This window comes from Tupaia chinensis, unplaced genomic scaffold (genome assembly GCF_000334495.1).
Source record: "Tupaia chinensis unplaced genomic scaffold, TupChi_1.0 Scaffold000247_1, whole genome shotgun sequence".
Classification (NCBI taxonomy): Eukaryota; Metazoa; Chordata; class Mammalia; order Scandentia; family Tupaiidae; genus Tupaia; species Tupaia belangeri.
In genome coordinates, this window is record NW_006159725.1 from 774838 (window position 1) to 799717 (window position 24880).

Below are 24880 nucleotides of genomic sequence, written 5' to 3' on the forward strand. Positions count from 1 at the left end.
CGAGCGGGATTTTTAAGCCACTGGGTCCAGGATGCGAACCACAGTTGACTACGTGGGAGTCCAGCGACATAGCCACTATGCTAACTGCTGGTCCCCATTTTTTGACATTATTTTAAATAATGTTGCTATGCTCATTTGTGTACAAGTTTTTGTGTACTGATTTTCTTCTTTTTTTTTTTTAATTAACTTGGGCAGAAGGTGCATGTGGTCTCTAGAGAGAAGAGAGACAGAGGGAGGGAGAGAAAGCACCCTCCACAGGGAACGGACATGCCACAATCCCTTCTCCTTTTCTCCTTTTAGGATTTTGGGCATGCATATACATGTGCCTGGCTTGTTTTTCTTTTATTTAACTTTATTAATTTATTTATTTTCATTTGACCAGAGAGGGACAGAGTGAGAGAGAGAGAGACAAAGAGAGAGCCAAAGTGAGAAAGCAAGTCGCCAGGTCCAGGACTCAAACTGTGGTCAGTTATGTAGGAGTCCAGCATCCTTAACCACCACGCCACATGCTGGCCCCATGCCTGGCATGTTTTTCAAGCTGCCAGGTCCAGGATTTGAGCCACCCAATCAGTCATGTGGGATCCAGCTGCTCTAACCACCATGCCACCAGCTGGCCCCAAATTTCTACTTTGGTAATTTCCTATCAAGAGAATTAAGGATCTCCATGGCTAGATCTATTGAGTCCTACTGTGTGCATGGTATTGTATTGAGCAGATCGAATCTTCACAGTGGCCCACGGTACTCCTTTGTGTGAGGAAACAGAAGTCCAGAGCTAACGAAGGGCTCAGCCGGGACTGAACCCGGTTTTCTGTAATATCGCAACACTTACCCTAACACCGCTAGTGCTACCGACTGCAGCTGCTCACACTGACTCAGTCCTGCTGACTGGGCCCGTGTGTTGTGCCACTTCCCTATGCTATCTTACCCAGGCTCACAGGGATCCTGGAGGTTGTCATACTCTTGATGTTCAGAGAGGAGGAGTTCAGAGAGACTGGGTCTCTGGGTGCCCAGCTCCAGTGTCAGATTCCTGGGGGAGCACTCAGCGGAGTGCAGCAGCTGCTCCTTGACTCCACCGCCATCCCCACTACACGGCCTCACTTACGCTGCTCTCAGGTCAAGGAGCTTCTCATATGCCCAGAATACCATTTTCAAAGGACAGCTATCACTGCTCGTCCTTGGTACATGTGTTCCTCTCTGGGTGCCCAGATCCAAGGGTATCACCAGGCTTGGGCCTAGGGACCTCACACAGGTAGGACCCTTGTAGGCCTACCATGGCATTACCACATTCCCGGAGACCATAGCATATCAGAATTCATTGCCATGCCTGGCTACAAACTGACACCCTTGAGCACGCAGAGAACATGCTTCGGGGCAGCTCTGAGGTTGGCAGGGTGAGGAGGGGTCTGGGCTGCCCAGTAGAGGAAGTGGCCGTGGGGGGAGGCTGGAGAAGACGGGTGATGGTAGTGGGTGGAGTACCAACTGTCTCCGTGTGGTTGCCTGCCCACAGCTGCTATCCTGGACGATCCCATGGAGTGCAGCAGAGGGGAGCGGCTCTCCATCACCCTGGCCAAGAACCGCATCAACCGCGCTCCCGAGAGGCTGGGTAAGGCCAAGGTCGAAGTGGACATCTTTGAGCTTCTCAGAGACAGCGAGTACGAGACTGCAGAAACCAGTACGTAGAATGGGCAGGGCCACCCTCTGCTTCCCAAGCTGGCAAAGAGCCAGCAGGGGGTGTGAGCTGCACCCATCACCAGCCTCGGCTGTAGATATGTCCAGGAGATGCAGGATGCCCTCGGCCTGGCGAGGAGCACCAGGTTTTGTTGAGAGTCACGTGTGTAGTAGAATGAAGACGGGATACGCATTCATTCATTCACTTGTCCACTCATTCATCCCTTCATATGTTGATTAATGTGTCTCCTGGACATTTTGTACACAAATCTCTGGGTGAAATCTGGTATGGGGTGGTAAGAATCTCAGTAGCTGGATTTATTGAGTGCCTACTATGTGCACGGTCTTATGTTGAGCACAGACCGTCTCATAGACTCTCATGGAGACAGGCCAGCTCAAGGGGAGCTCGGCATTGCACATGGGACTGCTTGTCTGGCTTTCTTGTACTGAGGACCGTGTTGAGGGAGGAAACTGGGGCTTGGAATGGAGTCGGCTGCTCTCTGGGTAACCTGGGAGTTGGCAAGTCCTGGCTGAACCTCAGTTTCTGTGTATGGAAAATGAGACTAGACTAGTAGCTAGACTCTACTTTGCAAATCTTGCCAGTTGAATAATGTGCCTGATTGGTCAAGCTAGTCCTGGACCCTGCACCCCCAATGCATAACCCACCACCCCTCCCCAGCCACCCTCTGGGCTGTTGCTAGTATTGCAGGATTAGGCCCAAGCTAGTAAGCTACACTGAGATGAGCAGCTCTAAGTCAAAGGGAAGAAGAGCTCCTCACCCCACATGGATGACAGCATCTATGGTGGGGACTTCAAAAAGTTCGTGGAAAATGGAATTAAAGTTTATTTTGGTATTATATATATATATATATATATATATATATATATAGAGAGAGAGAGAGAGAGTTCAATCAAAGCAAAGTTTTTTTATTTAAATGTTTTTTCCATTAGCTTTTTGAAGACCTTTTATATATTCTTAAGACTTTGACGAGTCACCTCCCCCCATTCCAGCCTACTCTTTTTTCTTTAGAGGTTTTTGCCTTAGTGTATATGTTCTCTGGAGAGAGAGACAGAGATAGAGAGAGCAAGAGGAAAAGTGAGAAACACCCCCCATGGGGGATAGCCATGCCACAAACCCTTCTCCTCCATCCTTCTCCTGGGATATGGGGCACACATGCACACATGCCTGGCATGAGTTTGAAGCTGCTGGGTCCAGGACTCGAACTGTAGTTAGCCATGTGGGAGTCCAGAGATGTAACCACTACACCACTTGTTGGCTCCTCAACATAGTCTTTAACATCATACTCAACGGCAAAATCAAACTAAAACAAAAGACAACTTGTCAAGAACATGAGGCAGACACCTGGTCTACCACGTGAGACTCCAGCAGTGCTCTGGTCTGGCTTGGGCGACTGCAATAGGATGATAGGATGACCCGCAACTGGTGGATGTCCTGGGGCTCCAGGAAGGTTCAAGAGAAGGGAGGCAGTGGCTCCGGACAGCTGCCAGCATCTCTCTCTTTTTCCCAGTTTTTTTCCTCCAGTAAATGTCATTATTTGAGTTTTACGACATGATGCTATGGGATACGTATGGGTGGTGCCATGGTTACTGAAGTGAAGGAGATGAACAGTTCTGTCATCTCACATAAGAAGAACAGCTAAAATCTGCCAAACAAAATTTCCTGATCTAATACAAGGTGATTTCATTAACTTGAGTCCTCCTGGCGGGCATTTGATCTCTAAACTTGGACATCCTGCGTTTCCTTTGACCTGTACCTCCCTGTTTCCTCCTGACGCCCCCACCTCACTATGGTAGCCAGTGTTTCATTCTCTGCAACTTTAGAGCTTTTTCTAATGGCTTATTGCACTTAGTGTACTGTCTTCAATGTCCGTCTGTGTTTGGGCAAATAGTAGGCTCTCCTTTTCAAGGCTCAGTAATATTCCATTGTACATATGAGAGAACATCAAAAAGTTGGTAGAAAATAGGTATTAAGTACAAGGTTATTTTGGTGCAAAGGAAAAAATGAAATCCAGGCATAGTTTTTTATTTGGCTTGTTTGTGTGAGTGTGTTTTGAGAATTATTTTATTTAACTTTATTTATTTTTATTTATTTAAATTTGACCAGAGAGACAGAATGAAAGAGAGAGAGAGCGAGGGAAAGTGAGAAAGCAAGCCACCATGTCCAGGACTCGAACCATGGCAAAGCCCCCATGTCCAGGACTCGACCCATGGTCCGCCATGTGGGAGTCCAGCCTCCGGAACCACCACACCACTTGCCGGCCCCTGTTTGTGTTTTTTAATTTAGAACACATACATGTGCTTGCCAGAGAGAGACAAAAGAAAAGTGGCAAAGCACCCTCCACGTGGCATGGCCATGTTGCAATCCTGTCTCCTCTCCTCCATTTCTCCCTCTTTTTGGATTTTGAGCATGCATGCACATGTTCCCAGCATGTTTCTCAAGCCACTGGGTCTGAGACTTGAACCATGTAGTCAGTCATGAGAGATCCAGCCGCCTGAGCCACCAATCCATAGGCTGGCCTAGCTTTTCCATAGAATGCATTATCATGAACATTTTTTTTTTCTTTTTTGGAGAGGTTTTTGCTATAGGACTCATGTGCTCACCAGAAAGACAGAGAGAGACAGAGAGACAGAGAGGAAGAAATCACTCCCCGGGTGGGGGGTGGGGCGGGTAGCCACACCGCAATCCCTTCTCTTTTATTCTCTTCTCGGGATCTTGGGCACACACGCACACATGCCCAGCGTGAGTTTAAGCCACCCGGTCTGGGACTCGAACCACAGTCTACTATGTTGCGAGTCCAGCAACATAGCCATTACGCCAACTGCTGGTCCCTATCATGAACTTTTTGAAGAATCCTCACAGGTATGTGTGTTTATGCACACTCATACACCCACTGCATTTTCTTTATCCATTCATCCAGAGATGGAGACTTAGGCGATTTCCGTACCTTGGTGTCCCCTCTCTGCTGCATTATGCTCTTGCAATGCCGGACTCTGGCTCTTTCCTCTCTGACAGTGGAGTCTCCCTGGCTCACTCATCATGCACCTGTCCACTCATGACCCTGGCCCGATTCAGTCTGTTTAATTCACGCACGAGCCTTTCCTGGGTATGTGTGCTTTTCCAGGCATGGTTCAGAATATCCTGTGTTGGGATCAATGTAGAAAACAAGGCAGGGGGATCAGCAGTTAGCGTAATGGCTATGTCACTGGACTCCCATGTAGTCGACCGTGGTTCGTGTCCCGGACCCAGTGGCTTAAAACTCACGCTGGGCGCGTGTGCGTGCGTGCCCAAGATCCCGAGAGGAGAATGGAGGAGAAGGGATTGCGGCATGGCTATCCCCCCTGGGGGGGGGGATTTCTCGCTTTCTTTCTCTCTGTCTCTGTCTGTCTAGTGAGTGCACGTGCCCTATAGCAAAAACCTCTAAAAAAAAAAAATAGGCCAGCCGCAGTTCCTGCCCTCCGCTGGTGTCTAGTCGCTCTTCAATGGCACACGAAAGCGGCAACTTCCTTCCCACTGCTTTGTATCCCTGAGACGGAGGCTCCGATGGGTCCAGCCTGTCGCGCTGTGTGGCCAGTCTGGCAAGTCGCAGATGTTGGCCAGATGCCTAATGAGTCCGCCTGGGGAGAGTGTCCCCTCCTGGATCAGTAGCGGTGACTGAGGGCGCTCACAGTGTGCAGAACAGGCCGTCGAAGCCAGCAGGCTCAGTGCGCACAGATTCTTGTGGAAGAAGGCATGGGCAAACAAGCTCCGAAGTCGTTCATTTACTCATTTGGCCCGTCGATAAGTATTCGTCAGTGCCTATTGTGCTCTAGTCTCGGCAATGAGGATCCAGCAGGGAACAGACAAAAGTCCCAGTTGCCATCATTTCTAGCACAATGAAAAAATGATTTACAGTCCCAGGAGCTTCCAAACGAAATCAGAAACACCAGTGATGATTTCTTGTGGCTATGGCCATCTCCCGCGTCTCTTTGTCTAGGGGGGCAAGTCTCAGACAAAGATCCAGATTCCTAAGTAGTTCTGTGGTCCCTACTTTGAAAAACCAGTCCCTCTTTCTTTTCCTTTTTTTTCGGAGAGGTTTTTGCCTTAGGACATGTGTGCTGACCCGAGAAAGAGAGAGAGAGAGAGAGAGAGAGAAACAGTGAGAGGGAAAGTGAAAAATCACCCCTCCGGGGGAGATAGCCATGCTCTAATCCCTTCTCCTCCATTCTACTCCCAGGATCTTGGACAGGCATGCACACATGCCTGGCATGATTTTCAAGCCACTGGGTCCAAGACTCGAAACGTGGTTGATCATGTGGGAATCCAGCAACACAACGGCTATGCTGAAAGGTCCCTCCTTCCTTTTCTTGGTTCTTTGGGGCTATCTTGGCAGAACCAGGAGCAGAGAGTCACCCCTGTGCCAGCAGCATAGCACATGTCAATTTCCTCTCCCGGCGACCCCTCCAGCCTGGCTCTGTAAAGTTGATATATGTAAAATATTAAGCCAGACAGATCGGGGGAATAAAGGAAACGGATATCTTTATTCCACATGACAGAGCTTTGGGCGCATTTAATGCCCAGCTTTTAGGCGCCAAGTGTTTTATTAGCAAGTGGCCCTCAGTTCAGCTTTTACATCCATGCATTGGAGGCCTGATTAGCATTTGTTAGAAAAGAGGGCTTCTGCATCTTTCTACCCCAGAATGCCTTTCCTGCACGCCAGAATGCCCCCACGGTGGGTTTTAAACACCGCTGAGGCAGCCCATAGAGGGTTTCAGCCCCACTTTTTATTCCTAAGGGGGCAGATGGGTGGGGGTTCGTGCAGTTGGCTGAAGCAGGGTGGGGCCAGGACTAGACATTCTGGCTGAAGCAGGGTGGGGCCGGGACTAGACATCCTTAGCTGTGTTAAGGAGAAGAAGGAGCCTGGATTCCTGGATGGAGGAGAGCCAGTAGCCCTCTGATCCCTTCTTTGGGGAGACTTGGTGTAGGGATAGAGACCACGAATTTTAGAATCGGCCTGACCAGGTTTAAGTCCTGCCTCTCCCATGTATGACATGGACAGGCTGTTTAACTATTTTGTGCCTCTGTTTCCTCATTTGTTTAATTCTTTTTCAGATTTTATTTTATTTTATTATTATTATTTGCTATAGGGCACACGTACTTATCAGAGAGAGAGAAATGGAAAGTAAGAAAGCAAGCCTCCATGTCCAGGACTCAAACTATGGTCAGCCATGTGGGAGTCCAGCACCTTCACCGCCACACCACCTGCTGACCCCCATTTCCTCATTTGTAGAATGAGGGTGATGGTACTCTCACCTCCTTGGGTCAGTGGGAGCAGAGTGGTGAAGTGTGTGGCACCGTGTATGTGGCCGGTGTGTCCGCGGCAGCTCCGGCTGGGGTTGCCGGCTTTCTCTCTCTCCTTCCCGTGTTTGAGCAGGCTCCCTCTCCCCTGCTTTCCAAGTGCAGCCACACCCCCAGCAGTGCTCCCTCCTGGCCCTTCCCCAATGGCCTGGTTAATGCCGACAGCCGTTGTAACTGGCTATTCCCCTTCATTTTCCACTTGTGTGAATCTGATGCTCTGACAGCTTTGAGCCTTTGGAGTCAAGGGAGGCCACCTCAAGCCAGTTGACAGTCCATGTCATGGGCTGATTTGCATGGTTAATGAAAAACTATGCAAGTGGCTCTGGGGCCCTGGGGCCCTTCCCCATCATCACACCTGTCACCTTGTGGAACCTGGGGATTGTGCTTCAAGGGGGAGAAAAAGAGACTCTGGTGATGATTTCTTTTCTTTCTTTGTTTTGGTTGAGAGATCAAAGCTCTGACTGAAGCTGGGGCTGTAGCAACGCAACAGGGCACCGCAACAGGGCACCGTGGAGCCTCCCTTTCCATAATCTGCGGGTATTTAAGAGCTGGATTGCATCACACTTGAGTCACATTTGGCTTGGGGGAGTCAGTTGCAGGAGCAATGATTATTTCAAGAGTCAAAGATTATGATGTGTAAAAAATGCTAAAGATGGCAGAGTCTAGAAGTCAGCACTCTGGTGGTGTGGTGGTTAAGGGACTGGACACGCCCCTTAATCCTTAACATGGCCGACCACGGTTCAAGTCCCAGACCTGGTGGCTTGCTTTCTCACTTTCTCTCTCTCTCTTTCTTTCTCTCTGGTCAAATTAAAATAAATGAATGAATAAATAAAATTAGATAAACAATTCTTTAAAAGAAAAGAAAAAACAAGGCTTGGAGATGGAAAATATCACACAGGGCTTTAGTCACTAGTTATCTTGGAGACTGGAAAGACGGAGGTCGAAAACCACCCCTTCTACCTGGTGCAGATAGATTTTCATATCGTGGGTTCATTTAAAGTGAGAGTCACTTGTAAAGCTTCCAAAATCCATTCTGGCATCCCCCACCTCTGCCCTTTCAGCTTTATCACCTTGGGCTTCTCAGTGTTCGGCTTTCTGACTCCCTCTGCACAGCCCACAGATCTGAAATAGTAGGGTTGGACAAGACCTATGAGGTCGCCTCCCCTCCCACCCGTGGGCCCTTCCTCCTGCCCCTCTGTCTCATCTTCATCCTAGCCTTTCTGTTGCAGGCACGGCCTTCCTCTATTTCTCTAGTGGCGCCGTCTCCTGCCACTAATGTATTAGAGCTTAACTAAGCGCCTACCCCTTCACCACCCAAACACCCCGAGGCACCATCTCCGACTGCCAGGGCCAGTTTGAGGTTTAATTTATTGCAGAGCTAGAAGCAGGGGCCTCCCTATCAACTGCTTGTCTCTGCCTCCGTTTGTCTCTGGGAGGCCAAGCGTGTTATCAGCTGTCCACACTGTTTCCCCTTGAAATCCAGAGGCGTGCTGTTATCGAGGCTCGTGGGCTCTGGAGCTCCGGGGCTCCAGTGCGCCGGGAGTGGGGTAGGTGCAGTGTTCCGGCTCTGGCTCTGCACGGCTGTTCCTTCTGCTCAGCCCGAGCTTCCCGCAGGCCCCACTGCCGACCTCCAGTGATTCGGAGCTGCACTGGTAGATGAGGCTCACATCCCTCCCTCAGCTCAACAGAAGGAGTGGAAGTCAGCATCCGGAAAGGAGGTAAGAAGCTGGAAGAGAAAGCTGTACAAATAGCAATGAGTCATTCAACAAACGTCCCATCCTCTCCTTTCACAACATAGACTCAGAAACACATGGGATTACCGAGCTTAGAAACCATCTGGCCCAGTCCCCACAGCTTACAAGGAGACTGAGGCTCGCAGCTTTTTTCAGAAAGAAGTTAAGACTCACACATCTGCAAAGTGACAGAAATCCTAGGTGGCTGTCCTGGAGGTGAGCCCATGGTGGCTCAGACAAGGCAACCGGAGGTCGGAACTAGGACATAGGTGTAGCCGTGTGGGGGGCAGGTAAGGCCCTGATGGTTCCATAGGAGAAAAGAAGGGAGGGCAGCAACCAGCTGGTTGGCATACACAGAGCGACCAGCTGGTTGGCACACCTTGCCGGCCCGAGGGGAGAGCACTGTGGGAGAGCACCCAGAAGCCAATTGTGGAATCGGATGTTCTGGGTTCCCAGTCCTGGCTCTCCCAGCGCCCTGGGCATAGCTCCCACATCCAACACCCCTCACCGTAAGATGCGAGTTGGTGCTCCCGCTTCGTGGGGTTGGCGTGAGCATTAAACGAGATGCTGCTTACCAGACTCAGGACAGTGACGGCGTAGCGTGAACCCCATTGTCCTATAGTAGAATTAGCACAGCCATCCTTGCTCTTAGTGGTAGCAGGGACCAGGGCGGCCGTGTGTCTGCAGCCGGGTGCCCAGCATGTGGAAAACCGCAGCTGAGCAGTGTGATCCCCAGCGCAGTGGTTCACCACCAAGTGCGGCTTTGAGTGGCGTGCCCTTGGGGAGAGGAGCCCATGGGAGTCTGGGCCCTCCATTCCCTGGGGAGCGCTAGCCAGGGAGCTGCCCTGGGTGGGGTGTGAGCGTGCAGACCTGACTCGCTCCCTTGGCTCGGGGCCGGCAAGGTTGTCATTTAGCCCACTGCGTGATCTCAGAGTGGAATGTGTTCTGGAACATTCTGGTGCAGAGAGACGGCTCTTGGGAACAGACAGAGGCCACTGTTCTCCTTGCCCTGGGATGGTCCGACTTCCACTGTGCTTGGTGTACAGTATCCACAGGCATGGAGGGACATCGTGCCACTGCTCACCGGGCCTCAGCGCTGGGAAGTGTCTTTATGCGAAGGGTCCGAGTTCCCCCGCTCTGTCTCTTCCAGATCTGTGGGCTCCATGAGGCTGGATGGTTTAGCTCATGGGCTCAGAGGGGCAGAGCGGCTCTGAGGGCCAGCAGGGAGGACCTGGATCCACACCCCACCCAGCAAGCGGCCTCTTCTCTCGAGGAGCTGTGATCCATGGCACATACGAGTCATCCTCCCCCACCCCAGACAATCTGTGTCACAGCCAGGCCTTTCCCCTCCCTGACCCGCTCTGTGTCCAGGGAGGGGCCCTCTGAAGACTTTACCTCTAGGGAAGGAGTAAGTTCCCATGAGCCCCTCTTGCCCAATCATGTTCCTTGGGGGCTTAGGGTCCAGGCTGAGCTGGCATTCAGAGGAAGAAGTCCCTCCACAGGGTTATAGCATCTGCCGGGGTCTCCTGTCGCAGCAGCTGCTCTGATGCCTGCCTTCTGGGCTCCCCTTCTGGCTGGAGAACTTAGTTGCCTTGACAGCGTCACTCGTGTCTCTGAGTTCTCTCTCCTCTCTGCTCCCGGGAGGCAGAGCTCAAGTGCATTTCTCTCTTTGCCCTTCACACAGACAGCTCCAGAGCTGAGGCCCATTAGAAACCTTTTCTGGGGCCAGCAGGTGGCGTAGTGGTTGCAGTGTTGGACTCGCACATGGCAGATCTCAGTTCAAGTCCCAGATCTGATGATTTGCTTTCTCACTTTCCCTCTCTCACTTTGGTGAATTAAAAATAATAACAATACTAATAATACATAAAATTAAATAAACACAAATTTTTAAAGAAACCATTTCCATTTCTACTGAGCAGGGCAAGGTGTCCTTCACAAGGAACAAGAGACTTCAGATCCTGAGAACTCCCCCAGCCTTAGCTGCTGGGTAAGTGAGAATTCAGTTGCATTGGGCTCTGAATCATTTCAGCTCAGCTGAGCGAACATCTGTTGAGTAATTCCATTTGCTGGGACTGAGTCAACATGACCCCTGGCTTCCAGAAGTTCACAGTCCAGTGAGAGAGATACTATTTGCTGGGACTGAGTCGACATGACCCCTGACTTCCAGAAGTTCACAGTCCAGTGAGAGAGATGGACACAACACTCTGAGGTTGGGGGGTTGAGAACCGACGGGAGGTTGGGAAAGCCATGAGATGCTTATCCCAGTGCATGCAGCGCATCCCACACTCTGACATGGCCGTGCCCCAGAGCAGCCACACTGGGCAGCTGCCTGTCTGTCACTGTAGACCAAATGAGTTGGATGGGAGGCATCTAGTTTCAGCGCTTTTCGGATTATGGAGTTGGGAATAATGAAGAATTGTGGCCTTCCATGAGAACTTACTTTCAGGAGAAATTTCCCTGTACTGAGGCTCCACACTAGGAACCTATCTGGGGGCAGAAGCTGGCCAGGGTTGGAGATAAGGGAAGCTTCCCTGTCCCCAAAGATAGCTGACTCACAGCCGCAGTGTAACGTGAATATAGGGAGGGGGAGATGCCTTCCAGCCTAGGGGCAAGACTGAGCTGGGTGCTGAGGGATCAGTAGGAGTTTGCCAGGTAAAACAGTATGATCATTATAATTTGGGCATTCTAATGGACCCTTTCTCAGGAAAAAAAATAAAAAAGTCTTTAAATAAATAAAATAAAATATCCAAGATGACCAAGAAAACCAATGATATGGAAATGTATTGATAATTGAAGTATTTTAAAAGAGATACTTGATTTTATGGGCTTTGTTACCATGCTCGCTACCCGGGCTCAGCATCCGGTCTAACCACGAGTGTGATTTTCAAGCAATGTTGACTAGAAATGGTATTTCAAGGCGTCCACAGCACTGTTGTGTGATGTGAAAACCCTGGTGATTTCTGTTAATATGGTTTATTGCTTACATTTAAAATGGAAGACCATGCTATATTTCAAGAGGGGTTAGTGAAAATAACAATGTCCTTTTTCCCAGAAATGTTTACAGATCCCCGAGTTCTTCTCCACAGTCCCTGGGCAGCTGGTTAAGAAGCCTTAGTCTGGTTAGACAGAAGCATTTGGGAACAGGCTCAGGTCAGCAAATCCAAAGCATGCTCTATTAGGTCACTGGGAAAGACATGACCAATTTTTCTGTTTTTCTACGCAAACATGCATCATGACTTCCCTGATGTGCCAATAGGTGGGCAGGCATGAAGTAGGAGGTGACAGGACGTGTTTAAGGACTGGAAAAGAAGGGATTTTTTTTTTTTTTAAGGTTGGCTTATTTATTTCTTCCATGAGCAGGAGAAACAGAGAAAATGCAAGAGACGTGGAGACAGTATCCCCAACGGGGTCTTGTTACTGCGGCCCGACCCCGGTCTCAGCCAGGCCTCGGTCAAGGCATGTGCCTGTGTGCGCGGGGAAGCCTCCAGTCGTGGGTGTGGAACCTTCCCACCTGGAGCAGCCCCTCAGCGCCGTGTTACTGCTGCTGTACCCTGCTGTCTGGCCCCTGGGAAGACAGGGTGCTGACAGATCAGATCCACTCGAATTTTATTTATTCATCAGAAGAAAGCTTTTTTATGAGCCAGACAAGTGGCATGGTAGTTAAAGCAGCTGGATCCCCCATGACCAACAGCACCGTTCAAGTCCTAGACCCGGCAGCTTAAAAATACAGCAAGACCTATGCGTGTGTGCCCAAAATCCCAAGAGGAGGGTGGAGGAGAAGGGACTGGCGCTTGGCCATCTGCCCTTGTGTGTGTGGCGGGGGTGCTTTCTCTCTCTCCCTCTATCCGTCTCCATCTCTCTCTGGCAAGCACAAGCACCCTATAACAAATTTAAAACCACAAAGGACACCTTTTTTAAAAAAGTTATTATACCATTGTGTGTTTTAGAAAGAATGGATATTCATTGTAGAACTAGAGAAGTGGGGAAATAAAGGAAGTTTTTCAGAGCCTAGGCAATGTGAACATTCCCGTTGGTTACCAGTAAGTATCTGTGGGCAGCTGGAATCGACCATGGAGCAGTTGAATCTGGACTCTGCTCTTTAATTTTTCTGTCTTGGTTTTGTGTCTGCAAAATAAAGATGACAGTAATAGTACCTATTTCATCAGGTCGCTTTTAGAATTAAATAAGTCAGTTCCTGTAAAGTGCTTTGAATGGGCCATAATCAGCATTCAATAAATGTTGGTTTTTAATAACGTCTCCTTCCCATCACCCCTCAATGAGAAAGTATTCTCTGTATTTGCTTGGTTATCACCTTCACATAGATGCACATATAATTTTATATTCTACTTCTTTCTTTTAATATTATTACATAAATATTTTTTTACATTATTATAAACTGTTCATATGCATTTTAAATGCCTAAATAATATCTACTTGGGCAAGGACCACACATTATCTAATTATTGCCTTAGGATTAGATACTCCGCTTCTTTCCAGTTTCCATGGAAGGTGCTGAGCAGGTTTCAGTGAGGTGCAACTGCTAATTTTTGAGCCATGACTCTGCACTGGGCCTTGTGCTGGGGATGGAAGCTGAGAGGGAAGTAAGACAAGCCCCCTGCCTGGGAGAGGAGTCCAGACCTTCGTTTTAGGGTTGTGAGTTGCCTTACAGTCTGGAGAATGGGTGGGGAATGAAGAATCCTGGAGACAGAGCCATGGGGAGGAGCGGGGTAAGAAGAAAGGCTGACTCGGGACAGAAGCAGTGGTGGCAGCAGGAGAGAGGGCAGAATGAGCAGGTCTCTACTCAGATCTGGCCCCTGCTTGGTGTAACAAGTGAACACAATCGGTGAGGGAAAGTGAGAAGGTGCCCGCATGACCACAGGTCTGAGCTTGAGGGGGTAGCGTGGTGAAGTGCGTGGCATGCCAGCGGACCCCAAGGTGGGACCCCAGATCTGGGTACATCCCCTGTGCCATCTTGAATAATTTACTACAGTTTTCTAAGCCTTGGTTTTCCCATCTGAAAAGTTAGGATAAAAATGAATCTTCTCCATATTCACATGAAGATCAAATCAGATTATTAAAAAAAAAAATAGGGCAATTACAGTGTAGTGAAAACAATAAGCACTTTGTGTTACCTTTAATTCTCACAGCAACCGTGCCAAAGAGGTGGTGTTAGTGTCCTAGTTTTATAGGTGAGTAAACAGGCCCAGAGAGGTTCAATAACTTTCTCGAGGTCTAGCATCTATTGGGTTGCTGGAAATGTCATGATGCATTTTCGCATGGGAAAAATACGTCATGACTTTTCTGACAACCCAATAGTAAGTGGCATAGCTGAGCCTCCAACCCAGACAGACTTCCATCAGAGCCCATGCTTTTTTTTTTCTTCAAGTTTCTTTGTTTATTTATTTCATTAGAGAGAGAGGAGAAGAGAGAGAGACAGAGAGAGAGAGAGAGAGAGAGGCAGGCACCCCAACAGGGTCTTCATGCCACAATCCAACCAGATTGTAGCCTGCCCAGATCATGGGCATACGTGCTCGCACCCAGCATGCCCAGGGACCTGGGACACGAACTGAAGACCTTCCCATGTGGGTCCAGTTGCACTTCTACCACGCCATCCCCGGCCCCAGAGTCCAGGCTCTTAATGATTGTGAGACGTGCTGTAGAGGAGGCCCTGCGGCAACAGCCAGCAGGTGGTAGGGACTTGACCTTGGGCCCCGGGAGGTAGGACAGAGTGTAGGGTGGAGGCACAGGCAGGGGCGAGATTGAGGCTTGGGTGAAGCCTGGAGTTTTCGGGTGGGAGAAGGAAGAGGAATCAGCCTGATCAGAGAACTGGGTGAGGATGGGGCGGGACTGTTGTTAGGAAATGCAGAAGAACAGAGCCTTCAGCGACATCAAATGCTGCAAAACCAGAAGGATAAGAGCAGAGATGGGGTCACAGTGACCTTGGAGAAAGCTGGCGCAGTAGAATGAGCGGGGCTGGGGGAGCTCACCCGGAGGGCTGAGAGGAGCTGAGTGAAGAGGGTCTGGGGGAGGAGTGCAGATGGAAGAGGTGCCCTGTGAGAGCAGGGTGAACCCTGGTGGGGTCAGAGCCAGATCCTGGTGCTGACTGTGACCTCGCCTAGGCATGTGATGAAGGTGAGTCACTTAACATCCCTTAGATGCTGTTTCCTGGTGGGCAGAGAGGAGATGACCCCCCCACCCCAGCTTTGTGCGGGTTTGATGGGATGGTGAACTTAAAGCTCTCAGCGGGCAGTAAGCTGGCTCAGGTCACATGTGATGACCCCCGTGGAAAGAGCTTGAACTTGGAGGAGGCTCTGCAGAAGTAAACCTGGTCATCACTGCTGCTCCACACGGGATGGTCCTGACACTTGGGACTCAGGGGTTCCCCCCATTGGGTGCCGCTCGCATGCAGCCTCTCAGTCAGCTGAGACTCAGGTTCCCTGCCCAGTCTCTGGTTAAGAGAAGACCTTGCAGATCTGCGGCTCTTATGGTAAAATACAGTGCCGGGATTTGAACCCCGGTTCTGCCTTGCCCCCACATGCGCCCTTCGGGTGATCATTTGGCTGCATTGGCTGAGAAAGACTCTCTCCCAGGAGAACGTGCATGTGGATTGCAGGTGCAGCTTTGCAGTTGCCTCAGCCTGGAACCTTGGGCTGACCCCTCGAGCTCAGTTTCCTGGCCTGGGAAACGGGTGCAGTGATGCTGTGGGCTTGCAGCCTGGGACCTCATGCCATGCAGTGGGGAGCTGCCATGCATATGCTGGGGGCAGCTCCATGGTTGTGATACTTCCCTGTGTGTCCTGTGACTCATCTCCCCCTCTCTCTCCCTGCGGCCCCCTTCCTCTCCATTTCCAGCATCTTAATCTTAGATTCTCCTCCTCTGACGGCCACACGTCCCACTCATTCAGCAATCGTGAACAGGGCACCTGCTCTCCAGGACAAGTGCTGGGCATGGGGCCGTGAGGATTTAGGGATGAATGGGGCTCTGTTCCTGCCCTTAAGAGGTTGGAAATCCAGGGCGAGTGCTCTAACACACTGTTACAGGTGTCTGGGCCTTGGGAGCCCCACGCAGGGTTAATTCCACCTAAAAAAAAAAAAACCAGGAAGGGCTCAGGGGAAAGCAGCGGCATTCGAGGTGACCCTCTGCCAGTGAGTGGGTGAGTGAGTGTCCAGAGTTGGGGAGGGGAGAGTGCCTGCAGCTGTAGAGGGTGCCTGCCCCACTCAGGAGAGGCAGGGGGGGGGGGGGGGGGGGGGGATGGAGGGGGCCTTGACAGATGCCACTCCCCTCTGCCCCATCTGCCACCTCTGCCTCCATTCTCGTCCCCCTTCCCTCTCCCGCTCCGTCACTCTGGACAACCCGCGTGCTTCCTCTCAGTCTGCATTATCCTTGCCACCGTGGACCTCTGTCTGCCTCCTTTATTCCTCCAGACTCCCTTTCTCCTTGATTGCGCGTGGGGTGGCCGCTCTGTGAGCTGGGCCCGGCAGCAGCCGTAGCCAGCTCCCCCTACCTCGGCCCCCACTGCATGTCAACCCGGGGATGGAATCTGCCGACCTCCACTGGCCCCTGTCCTCCGGCGACAGCCCAGACGATTTATACACCCTGTTGACTGTGGCCGTATGTTGTCATAACCTGGGTCATTTCCTCATTTAATACTGTCCATAAACTCCAATAAAATTGTCTCAGAGCCCAGTAGTGCAGGGGGAGCAGGAGAGGTACCGAGTTTGGAAGGCTTCGAGGGGGGCCTGGGGAGGGGCGGGCAGAGGTGAAGATGCGAGGTCTCCAGGCTGCAGCCCACACAGGGCCACCAGCCCGAGCCCGACCTGACGAGCACCTTCCTTCCTTTCCTGCCCTCCTGCCGGCTGCTGCAGTGTGTCAGATCCTCCCCAAGGGGGTGGTCGCCGTCCTGGGACCGTCGTCCAGCCCTGCCTCCAGCTCCATCATCAGCAACATCTGTGGGGAGAAGGAGGTGAGTGCTGGGCCAGGTGGGAGGATGCCTGTAGGCTGGAAACTGTGCTCCAGAATCTAACTGATTGGGTTTTCTTTAAGAATTATTTATTTTATTTATTATTATTATTATTTTTGAATTTGACCAGGAAGAGAGAGAAAGGCAAAATGAGAAAGCAAGCTTCTGGGTCCGGGACTTGAACTCCAGTTGGTCATGTGAGGTCCACCTCCTTGACCACCACACCACCTGCTGGCCCTAGGGCTCATTGATTCTTAAGGGCCAGGAGAGCCCCTCAGGTTGGGGTTGGTGTTATTAACAAGGACAGCCTCATGTAAAGAAAAGACGTGGTCCTCTGCAGAGCGCCTCCTTTGTCCCTCGTAGTGCGGATGGAGGGATCCGAGGAGGGGTCTGACACAGGCTTTTCGAGCAGGCCTCCTTCACCTCCTCGGATCCTGGGGGAGAGGCTGGCGAGGTTGATGGTCAGGGGAGGGCGAGGGCAGAAGTCGGGGCACCCCTGCACGTGTCCACACTAGCTGCTCCGTGGTTGTCTGTTTATTTATTGGGATTCTGGAGAATGCCTTTGAGGGGAGACACTGCCACATTTTATTGCAAAAATAAAGTTTGAAAGCCTCTGTTTTGTGAGTTCTTCAGAAAAGAGATTTTATTTTGCTTTCTTCTTCATTCACCGATTCCGGTGTGTACTTCTTGACACGGAGTGTTCTTCCTCGGGTGGAGCCTCTGACTGGCATCTCTCTGGTTTCAAAGCGTGGAGTCTGTTTTCTCTCGTTTGAACTCCATGGGAGGAAGAAACCATTGGGGCTGCGTGTCAGGGTAGTGGCCCTCTCCCTGGCTGCCAGCCCCCCCTTCTTTGTTTCTGGAGAAGTCAAACTTGGAACCTCAGAGATTCTGTCTATCGGTGGCATCTTTCCTGGTCCTTCCCGGGATCCATTAGGCCTTCCCTCTCAGACAGGTTCCTGGGAGACTCTGCCGAAGTGGCCCCTTAGCCCCTCTCTGCCCCATGGGCTTTCCGGCCAGGCGCTTTGAGGGCAGATGGAGCTTGGCAGCGAGGGGCTTGAGGTGCTGGGGAGGACCATGGGGAGGAAGAAGCGATCTTGCACCTGCCCAGAGGCTCTGCACTCCAGAAACTTGAGTCTTGGAAGGAGCTTGTTCTTAGAACAAGCTTCTGGGTCCGGGACTTGAACTCCAGTTGGTCATGTGAGGTCCACCTCCTTGACCACCACACCACCTGCTGGCCCTAGGGCTCATTGATTCTTAAGGGCCAGGAGAGCCCCTCAGGTTGGGGTTGGTGTTATTAACAAGGACAGCCTCATGTAAAGAAAAGACGTGGTCCTCTGCAGAGCGCCTCCTTTGTCCCTCGTAGTGCGGATGGAGGGATCCGAGGAGGGGTCTGACACAGGCTTTTCGAGCAGGCCTCCTTCACCTCCTCGGATCCTGGGGGAGAGGCTGGCGAGGTTGATGGTCAGGGGAGGGCGAGGGCAGAAGTCGGGGCACCCCTGCACGTGTCCACACTAGCTGCTCCGTGGTTGTCTGTTTATTTATTGGGATTCTGGAGAATGCCTTTGAGGGGAGACACTGCCACATTTTATTGCAAAAATAAAGTTTGAAAGCCTCTGTTTTGTGAGTTCTTCAGAAAAGAGATTTTATTTTGCTTTCTTCTTCATTCACCGATTCCGGTGTGTACTTCTTGACACGGAGTGTTCTTCCTCGGGTGGAGCCTCTGACTGGCATCTCTCTGGTTTCAAAGCGTGGAGTCTGTTTTCTCTCGTTTGAACTCCATGGGAGGAAGAAACCATTGGGGCTGCGTGTCAGGGTAGTGGCCCTCTCCCTGGCTGCCAGCCCCCCCTTCTTTGTTTCTGGAGAAGTCAAACTTGGAACCTCAGAGATTCTGTCTATCGGTGGCATCTTTCCTGGTCCTTCCCGGGATCCATTAGGCCTTCCCTCTCAGACAGGTTCCTGGGAGACTCTGCCGAAGTGGCCCCTTAGCCCCTCTCTGCCCCATGGGCTTTCCGGCCAGGCGCTTTGAGGGCAGATGGAGCTTGGCAGCGAGGGGCTTGAGGTGCTGGGGAGGACCATGGGGAGGAAGAAGCGATCTTGCACCTGCCCAGAGGCTCTGCACTCCAGAAACTTGAGTCTTGGAAGGAGCTTGTTCTTAGAAATATTGGGGGGCCACCATGTCCCCGGAGACCGAAGCCTCCTCAGTGGGCGACCCCTGCAGAGGTAGGGGAGCTACAGGCAGGCTTCTGCCTAGTCCAGGGTCTCTTGGAACCTGTCCCCTTGATGTCACAACCATTCTTGGAATCAGAGAGCTTGGTAAGTCTCTGAGGCTTTGGGCAGAATATCGGTTCTCCCGATTGCCTGCGTATTCAAGCGCCAGCAACCCCAACTCTGATTCGTGGTCAGTCTTGGCCCTCCAGCAGCCGTTCTGGTGGGCGGAGCCCCCGAGCCTTCTCCCACAGGCCGAATCCATGCTGACCACCCACAGTCCCTTCTCCTCCTGTCTGCTGAAAGATGACTCCTAGGCCTGCCTGGGCCACAGTAGGGTTTCCCTCTGCTCAGTCCCTTCCAGGACCTCTCAGACCTCCACCCGGGAAGTTAGACCTGATGTGTACCTTAGATCTCTCTTGCTGTGTTCTAAGTAACAGCTCAGAGCTGTGGCAGGTGGTTATTCCAGCAGTCTCTGCTCTGCGCCACGGAGGTAGCCGCCACTTCAGTCCCCGTGTTGTTCTTCTGCCCTCTCCTTCCCTTTGCTCCTCTCTTGTCCCTCCTGCCCACCGCACTGTCCTCTCTGTCCCGTAGCCAGAGCCTGAGCCCCTGATGCAGTCGCCCCCTCCATCCTGCACGCCAGTCCCCGTACCACAGCCCAGCCAGACAGGCTGAGTTGCCCGGGGAGCAGCCAGACAACGGCTGCCCCCCCCTTGTCTTGAAAATAGGGCTCCCCCGCTTTTGTCTGGTCATGTTCCTGCCTCTCCGTTCAGATTATGCATTTCTTTTAATATTTTATGAGGCTGAACTGCCTTACACCAATTCTCCCAGCTCCAGGGAAAAGCAATGGAGTTTTCACCAAGGAGTTCATCCCTTTAAATGCTGCTGGTGTCTCCACGGCCCTTGTGACTGGCCGCTTTCTGCCTCACTGCTCTTCCCTCTCTCCTGTTCCCCACACACCTCTGTGGTGACTTCCTGGGATGCATCTGCAATTGCAAATCGATTATGAATTGATCTTTGTCCTCAAGAAAGAGAATCCTTAGGGCTGGGCTGGGCCATCTCTGTCTGGGCCCAGCAGTGTGGTGGCTGCTTCCCCAGCAGGCTTCAAGGTGGTCACAGGGCTGCAACTTCCCTTCCTGGGGAGACCCCTCCACCCTCACCCACTACATAAATGCCCTAAGAGCTTTGTGGGAGCTCCTGGATTTCAGGAGAAAGGAGAAAAGGCGTTGCCATGAGCTCTCTGCATGTCGAGCACTGAGCCAATCCATCCTGCACACACACACACACAGGCGCTTGTTTTACCCAGAGCTCTGAGCAGCACCTATGGTTACCTCCACTTTAATCACATTTAGGTAGATTACATGGCTTGTTCCCAAATCACACAGTGTGACCTGGATGCAAACCCGTCTGTAGACTGGAAAACCCATTTTTCTTCACTCTCCTCAGTCCTTCACTCGATGCAGCCCTAGGCTTCACGGGTTCATGCTTATCTCTAGGAGCTGCACACGACCGGGGGATGCTGATGGGGTTAGCTGCTAATGCAACCTAGTCTGCTGGCTAGCCATGCAGGAGAGGCCTCAGCCAGAGACGCTCAGATGTCTAAGCTAGCCTGTCAGGCCGCCCTACCCCTCCTCAGCCTTCCCGTCCATCTTGCCCCCTTGTGACCTTTCACTTTCCAAGGCCCATCTGTTACTCATGTTAGATGGATTATATAGGATGCAAAATGCAGGCAGGAAGCAAGACTCCTTAGGACAGCAGTCCCCAGGCTTTCTGGCACCAGGGACTAGCCTCATGGAAGACAGTCCCTGCATGGGGGAGGGGGTTTGTGGTGTTGGTTCTAGGATGATCCAAGTGCACCACATCCACCGTGCACCCCCATTTCCACCACTACCGCGTGGCCATGCACAGGGAAATGATCGCTCAGCGTAGGGTCTGGCTCCCATGAGAAGCCAGTACCAGTGCTGACCCGACAGGAGGCAGAGCCCAGGTGGCAATGCCAGGGACAGGGAGCGGCTGCATCACAAGAGAAGCCTTACTCACCTAATACCATCTCCTGCTTCATAGCCCGGTGGGCCAGCACTGGTCCACAGCCGGGGATTGGAGAGCCCTGCCTTCAGACACACACAGCCAGGGCAAATTCACTCTTTCTGAGTCATCCTTTCTAACTACCAGGATCTCCCCAATTCTACACCTTCCATTCTCTGCTGGAGAATTGCTTGCCATCTCTCTGTGGTGCATGGGGTTAATCCTAGCTCAATTCAGGTTTCTCCCTAGTTTCTCCAAAATCTTGATTCTCCTCCCAGCCTAATCTCAGAAGAGCTCTGGTCCCTGGCTGACTTCTCCCAGAAACCTAAAAAAAATAATAATAATAAGGCAGCAAAATCCTAGTGAGATCATCCTCACATCTTCCCAGACTCCTGCCAGGGGAAGTCTGAGTCAGGCCAGGCAAAGACACCTTCCGTCATCATTGCCGAGGCATCCATTCTCGACGGCCAGCCAATTTGCCATCGGGAAGTTCCTTTTTCCGTCTCCCCTCAGTCTTACCTGCTTCGTTGTCGGTACAAAGCCGTGTTCAGCTTCGCTCTCCCAGCTCTGGCATCCGGGATGAGGGTGGTGGAGTAGAATCAAGGTAGACAGCAGCTTATTATGTTTTCACTTTCCTATTACCTACTGACTAGCCTAAGCCTCCAGTAACGCGGCCATCACAGTCCCTAGGTCTCTCTCCCTGGGAGAGGAGAGGCAGAAGCGGGCAGGTCCTTCCTGAAATGTCAGCAAGAAGCACAGGGGAAACTGCTGCTATCCTGGTACAGCAAAGCCGTGTTTATTTACTGGCCCCTTTGGGGGCCCTCTAGATGGATTCTCGGCCTACGGGGTTTCTTCTTCCCTAAGCATGTCTTCCGAGGAACCCTGTCTGTCCCTCAGCCCCCTGGACCCTCACCCAGATGTTTGCTGGGATCTGCTTCATGCACCTGCTGGATGGCAGGACCCAGGGGCTCCTCTTAGTCCCCAGGATAGCATTTCTCTCTCTCTCTCTCTGCCATCTCTGCTCTGATGCAGTAATGACGAATAAAATATTGCAAGGCTTATACCTTTAAGAGCCATTTGTCTTGCTGACCTGCATGGGCGGGTCCTCTGAGAATAAAGACCTGTTCTTCATTCTTCTCAGAGCCCCCGATGGAGCTCCCAGCCCACGGTACACATAGGCAGTTTCCCCTCCTGGGTCCTCAGGAACGTCTTCTTGTCTTCTACCCTTAAATGGGTGTTCGGGGCCCGGCATCTCTCCACCATAGGAGGCGCCATGGTGGCCGCAGCTCACTCACAGTTCTTTCTTTCTCCCCTGACCTGGATCCTCCTCGCTGCCTGTCATCACCCCCCTGGCCAGGTTCCTCATTTCAAAGTGGCTCCAGAGGAGTTCGTCAAGTTCCAGTTCCAGAGATTCACAACCCTGAACCTCCACCCCAGCAACACCGACATCAGTGTGGCCGTCGCTGGGATCCTGAACTTCTTCAACTGCACCACCGCCTGCCTCATCTGTGCCAAAGCAGAATGTGAGTGTCCTTGGGCTGGGCTGGCCCCACACCGCCCAGGCTTGCTGGTTCCACCTGGTCCCTGTGCACCTGGTGGGAGGTAAACTGGGATGGGGAGGCCTCCCCGAGACGGAAGGGCTGGGAACCGACAGGTGTGGGCATTCCCTGTGTCCCTCTGTCCCACCCTTTGCCAGGGCTCCCTGGGCATGAGTGAAACAGAGGAACCAGGTTATAGGGAGACTGGCCACCCGCCAAGCACTTTTGCATCTGCACACTCAATTCCCACACTCTCAGCCTCATTGTTAAGGAGCTACAAAAGGAGAGAGAGCGAGGGAAAATATCAAATTGGATGCATTTGCACTTGATGGGCTGAAGAGCTTCTTCCCCTGGAGAGCAGGTTCTGCTGATGGAACGAGGTCCAAGGTCAATTCCTGATAAAGCATTTTTTGCAAATGCAAGTTTCAGAGATGTATTTTCTCTGACTGTCGGACAATTTGCAACATGAATTTAGTGTTTGTAAGATTTGGCTAATTTAAGGAAGCACCTTCCTGCAAAGCCGGCATCTGTGTCCTCCCCGTGGCAGCTGCGCACCCACACACGGCCAGACAGGGGCCAGCCGCTGGGCCCCAGCCGCTGGCTGCCATGGGGGACCGGTGCCTGAGCCCCGGCCTGCGTCTTGCACGGCTCCCTGTGCAAGTCTCGCCCAGGGGGTCCTCGTGACTGTGCCAGCTGGGACATTCCAAGGCTCCTTTCTTTGGCGTCTCAGCGCTGCTCTGCATTCTTCTTCCTGCTTCCATCCTGGAACTCCTTCCAGGGGTAAAAGCTACCTACCTGCCGGGGCTCGGGACACTGGCTTCGCAGACCTTGGCATCTGAGCTGACTGCCTGCCTCCACGTCTGTGTGCAGTCACTCACTCATCCCAGCAGACTCACCGAGTTCTACTCTGTGCTACCGACAAAGTAACCCAGAGCCCCGAATCGTTGGGTCGTCGGGAAAGACATGATGCGTTTGAAAGCTAGAAAAATACGTCATGGCTTTTCTGATGACCCCATGTTTGTGCTTTTCACACACCTTAATTTCTTACTACGGCCACCGGTGGGTGTGGAGCTGTTGGAATTCCCCATCGGGGATAATGAGCCTTTGGGAGTGAAGTGACTCAAACACACACACAGAGCCCAAACTCAAACACTGGTCTTCCCAGCCCAGGTCACGAACTCCTTCCAGAGCCCTGGGGGGGTGGGGGGTGGATGGGTAGAGAAGCATGACCCTGCCGCCTCGTGGGAGGGCACAGAGTAGGTTGTACCATCAGATGGGTAGCGGGGCTAGTCGAGAAGGGGAGGTCCTAAAACATGGATGCTAGGAGAGGCTTTGGAACCCCATCGGGACTTCAGATGGAGCTATGGATCTTGAGAGATGCAAAAGGTTTAGGTTCATGGAGATGGGAGTTCGGGCGTGCCAGGTGGAGAGGAAAGGAAAAGGCCGAACCTGAGACTGCCCAGGAGCATGGTTGGGACCTACAGATGCTGCTGCTACCGATGGGAAGAGGGGGATCCTGGAGTGGCAGGTTGTGAGTCTGGAGTGGGCCTAGGCCAGCCCAGGACCCTTGAAGGTCTCTCCCCTGAGCAGTGTCCTCGGGGGAAGGCAGTTCTGATCCTGGTGTACCCTTGGGGAACAAATGGTTTTGGGTATCTGAAAAAGGGCTCAGGAGTCGGGGAACTAGAATTAAACCCAAGGAGCTGAGGACTCTCAGACTTGGAGAAAGGGGATTCCAAGCCTTTTTCTACTGGCAGGTCCTGAAAGGGACAGCACGTTGGGCATCCGTAAGGACACACGAATGGTCCCTGGGTCAGTCAGTGGGCTTTAGTGAGCATCCCCACGTGCCAGGCCCCCTGGAAGTTCCCGTGGGAGGCACGGGAGAACACACACAGTCTCTGATCTTGGAGACAGAGCCACCTCGTTGGGAAACTAACCCATGTAGGACTTAACGGCCATGAAGCAGTTACAATAGCAAAATGATGCATCTGGATTCATGGGGAATTGGGGAGCACTGGGGCTTCCAGACAAGGGTTCCAGGAAGGGGCATTTGGCAGGAGCTCAATGAACTCAGAGTCTAACTCCCTCATTTATAGAAGAGGAAACTGAGGCCCAGAAAGCATCTTGACTTGCTTAGAGTCCCATAATTAGTATGTGGTAGAGCTGGGATTTGAACCTGGGTTCCCTGGATCATAGTCCAATGTGTTGGCACCATTCCACCAATATTTTTCAGATTAGGTTCCTCTGGCTCTGTGGTGACCAGTTCAGTAGCCGCCAGTCATGTGTTTAAATCTGAATTCATTAAAATGACATAGAATTTTAAGTTCAGTCCCTCTGTCTCATTGGCCACATTTCAAGCGTTTAGTAGTCAAGGTGGCTAGCGGCTGCCCACTTTAAA

At 51.9% G+C, this 24880-nt stretch overlaps 1 protein-coding gene across 1 annotated transcript in view; it reads left to right on the plus strand.

Annotated features, from left to right (window-relative positions):
- GRIK4 (glutamate ionotropic receptor kainate type subunit 4) overlaps nt 1–24880 on the plus strand; it is a 394611-nt gene that overhangs the window by 149545 nt on the left and 220186 nt on the right. Inside the window, exons 2-4 of the mRNA XM_006148794.3 lie at nt 1508–1672; nt 16623–16720; nt 22305–22470. Coding sequence (XP_006148856.1) covers nt 1508–1672; nt 16623–16720; nt 22305–22470 — 429 coding nt within the window. The remainder of the gene's footprint in view (nt 1–1507; nt 1673–16622; nt 16721–22304; nt 22471–24880) is intronic.